The sequence below is a fragment of the Globicephala melas genome, chromosome 1, assembly GCF_963455315.2.
Source record: "Globicephala melas chromosome 1, mGloMel1.2, whole genome shotgun sequence".
NCBI classification, from domain to species: domain Eukaryota; kingdom Metazoa; phylum Chordata; class Mammalia; order Artiodactyla; family Delphinidae; genus Globicephala; species Globicephala melas.
In genome coordinates this window covers 101,782,617-101,786,554 of record NC_083314.1, presented here as the reverse complement: position 1 = coordinate 101,786,554, position 3,938 = coordinate 101,782,617, and the positions used below count along the sequence as shown (strand labels likewise).

Below are 3,938 nucleotides of genomic sequence, written 5' to 3'. Positions count from 1 at the left end.
AGTTCGTCCTCTGACCCTGGATAAAAAGTCTTGCAGTCCAAAGATTTTCTATTCACTCCTAGGTAATAAAAAGCCCTGCAGCCACTTTAAGTCACAAACACAGTCTCCTTGAATAATTAGAAATCCCTAGGGCCCCCTGTAATAATCAGAGCTTCAAACTTTATTCACGGTTAGAGGGACGCCTTGTCCTCACGAGGGCTTGTTGCAGACCAGCACTTCGATTTCTTTCTTACCTCCTTCTCCCTCACTAATGGTAATATTTGATGCTGCTAGAGTTGAAGTTCTGGAAGGAAAGGTCAGAAAGAGGCCAAGAAGGTCTTATTTGGCTGACACTGCCATAAGGTGGCATTGGGGGTTTCAATCTGGTTCTTCCTCTCATGGGCTCTTTGTTAGGTTCTTCAGAGAAGCCCACTGGGAGCCTCTCACCATGCCTCCTAAAGTGTGGATAATTTGGGACTAGATGATGCATTCTCTTCTGCACTCATCAGCCCCTCATGAGTCTACCCCAGTTGGGGTTACCTTGCCCCTCTAGACAGTCCTTTTCAGCCATATTTTCACAGGCTCCAGGCTGGCTCTTGCTCACCTGGACCACAGTTACGAGTCCTTGCCCTCATAAACAGTAGAATGGAGCCACACTGGTGTAGCCCATATTGATCTCTTTCACTACTTGCCCCCCTCAGATTGATAGCAGAGCCTCTTTCCTTGAGATTCCTAAGGGATATATTGGATAACTATCCACTGTGCCTCCTAAACTCCTGCTGATACATACCAGAGCACACATTTTAGCCCTTCTCTTCAAGCTTAATCTAAAGGGAATGCATCTTCTACCCCCAGTCCCCCTCAGCACACTGATGCCTATCTCCAAAGAATGACCCTCCTCATAAATCTTATTTCAGTCTTCAAAAACATTACCAGCTCTTTTCAGTCTCAGACATGGGCACACCGCAGAAGGATGTTATTAACAAGTCAGATGCACCCGACACCCTATTAGTGGAGAAGCATGCAGATTATATAGCATCCTATGGCTCAAAGAAAGATGATTACAAATACTGTATGTCTGCATATTTGAGAATGAGTGGCATCTATTGGGGTCTGACTGTAATGGATCTCATGGGACAACTACATCGCATGAATAGAGAAGAAATTCTGACATTAAGTCTTGTCAACACGAGTGTGGTGGAATAAGTGCTAGTATTGGACATGATCCTCATCTTTTGTACACTCTTAGTGCTGTCCAGATTCTTACTCTCTATGATAGTATTAATGTTATTGATGTAAATAAAGTTGTGGAATATGTTCAGAGTCTACAGAAAGAAGATGGTTCTTTCGCTGGAGATGTTTGGGGTCCCACTAAGCAGCTGGTCTAACTGAAGTTAATGGTCTGCTGGAAGTTCCAGCATGCACTGTGCTAGTTATATCAGCATACAGGAGTACTGGAACAGAGGGGGCCAGTCTAAAAGATAGGGCTGAATACAGTGCAGGCAGGAGAGACCAGCTGCTTCATGGGATGTGAAAATCTACTTTTATATAATAGGGAGAAATCGACGCAAGATTGTCTTTTTGTGCGGTGGCAACTTTGGCTCTATTGGGGAAGCTGGATGCTATTAATGTGGAAAAGGCAATCGAACTTGTTTTATCATGTATGAACTTTGATGGTGGATTTGGTTGCAGGCCAGGTTCTGAATCCCATGCTGGGCAGATCTATTGTTGCACAGGATTCCTGGCTATTACTAGTCAGTTGCATCGAGTAAATTCTGATTTACTTGGTTGGTGGCTTTGTGAACGACAGCTTCCATCAGGTGGACTCAATGGAAGGCCAGAGAAGTTACCAGATCTATGCTATTCTTGGTGGGTGTTGGCTTCCCTAAAGATAATTGGAAGGCTTCATTGGATTGACAGAGAGAAACTGTGCAGTTTCATTTTAGCATGTCAAGATGAAGAAACGGGAGGATTTGCGGACAGGCCAGGAGATATGGTAGATCCTTTTCATACTCTATTTGGAATTGCTGGATTGTCACCTTTGGGAGAAGAACAGATTAAACCTGTTAGCCCTGTGTTTTGCATGCCTGAAGAAATACTTCGGAGAGTGAATGTTCAGCCTGAACTAGTGAGCTAGATTAGATTCCTTGATGCAAAAGGTGCTTAGTGTAGTTTTACTGTTTTAACATTTCAGTATTTGAAGTGCTTAACAACCTTAATGGCTGCCATGTTAATATTTTATACATGAATTGTGTTGATTTTAATAAATTATATAATTATACATATTGTAAATTAGAGACCTTTATTGTATCTTCAGCTTTCCGTTTTCTTCTGGAATGCTGTTATTCTGAGCGTAATATTTTGTTTATGCTTCAATGTATCTATCTTGTCTCCATAACAGCAAACTGAGTTGAACTCTATTTAGCTGATGAAGTCTTGTGTTCTGATTTTCCCATGTACTCCCTTGATATGTTATATATAACTATAGTTAATATAAATTGGTCTTTGTCAATGAGAATGTTAACTGATAAAGAATTGTTGAACCCTATAGGAATTAAAAGATGAAAAAGAAAAACCAAAACACAACATTATCATTTTACTTCCTTGGTGGGAGTAAAGGGTTTTCAAGAGTCTTGTAACTACTTTTCAAACATTCCTTTTTAAATTCTGCATAAGCCTGGCAGTTTCTTTGGAATACATCCCTTAGGGTATCTTGGTGTCTAAGATGAAACTTCCGAATTAAAGTCCTGTTACTCAAATAAATGTTCACAAAACAGTAATAAGTAGACATTTGAATGTATTAGTCTTCACTGATAGGCATTATTGACTTGTACATATGAATTTAGGGTTAGTGATCTGTAGAGAGGCCCCTAAGTAACAAATAAATTAATTGTTCTTTATGCCCTTGATGTAGATCTTATCTTGATACCCTCACAGGCCTAGTGAGTGAAGAGGTGAACAAGAGAAGCTTTTTAATTGTTCTTCAAAAATTCTGTAGCTAGTAAATCAAGTGGATTCCAGAATACAACATATGTGTTATTTGGATTGGGAAGGCATTTTCTCATAGAAAGAACATGGTAAGTAGTTCAAGATGAGTGTCTGATGAACGAATTAAACAATGATCAGGTATCTAGGCTATCTCTAAGGAATTCAGTTATGTCCCTAAAAGTACTAGCCTGTAATCTGAATGCTAAGAACAGAGTGACATATGGTTTTGGGAGAAGAAGAAGAGGGTTTTTTTCCTCTCTTAGACTGAGTTGGACAAAGTGTTTAGCCAGTTTGGCTTTGGTATACTTTTTTTTTTTTTGCGGTAAGCAGGCCTCTCACTGTTGTGGCCTCTCCCGTTGCGGAGCAACAGGCTCCGGATGCACAGGCTCAGCGTCCATGGCTCAAGGGCCTAGCCGCTCCGCGGCATGTGGGATCTTTCCGGACCGGGGCACGAACCCGTGTCCCCTGCATCGGCAGGCGGACTCTCAACCACTGCGCCACCAGGGAAACCCTGGCTTTGGTATACTTTTACCTCCTTTTTTTTTTGGATACCTTTGTCCTGTCTCCTTGTGCTCAGGCACCTATTTACCCAGTATACTAATAGTTTTCTAAATCCCAAGCCCAGCCTTCTTTTCAGAGTTTTCTACATTCCTAATTCACCTCCCCTTTTCAGTAACACAGTTCACATCAGCACCACTCACTGATCTAAGCTGGAGATAGCAGAAAGTGTTATGATTGAATTAATTCACACTAATGTTTAGATGGCTGGAAATAGTTTAAATAGTTTATCCGTGCTGGAAATCCAATATTTGCATTTAAAAAAAGAGGTTTATTAATCCAAATTAATTTAATCTGTGAAGGAATGAGTATCTTGCATAGGGCCTGGGATATGTTAAACTTTCAATATTATTTGTTGAATGAATGGATGAATGTTGGGCTTTCAGGCAGTATAAAAAAATGAAGTGAACATT

At 40.7% G+C, this 3,938-nt stretch overlaps 1 protein-coding gene across 1 annotated transcript; it reads left to right on the top strand.

Moving 5' to 3' along the window:
* The first annotated feature begins 932 nt into the window (after positions 1 to 932).
* LOC115859931 (geranylgeranyl transferase type-2 subunit beta-like) lies at positions 933 to 2,158 on the top strand. The gene is given in 3 exon segments (XM_060287418.2): positions 933 to 1,147; positions 1,150 to 1,361; positions 1,535 to 2,158. Coding segments are annotated over 3 exon segments (1,008 nt in total). The 5' UTR covers position 933; the 3' UTR covers positions 2,117 to 2,158.
* Positions 2,159 to 3,938: the final 1,780 nt, after the last annotated feature.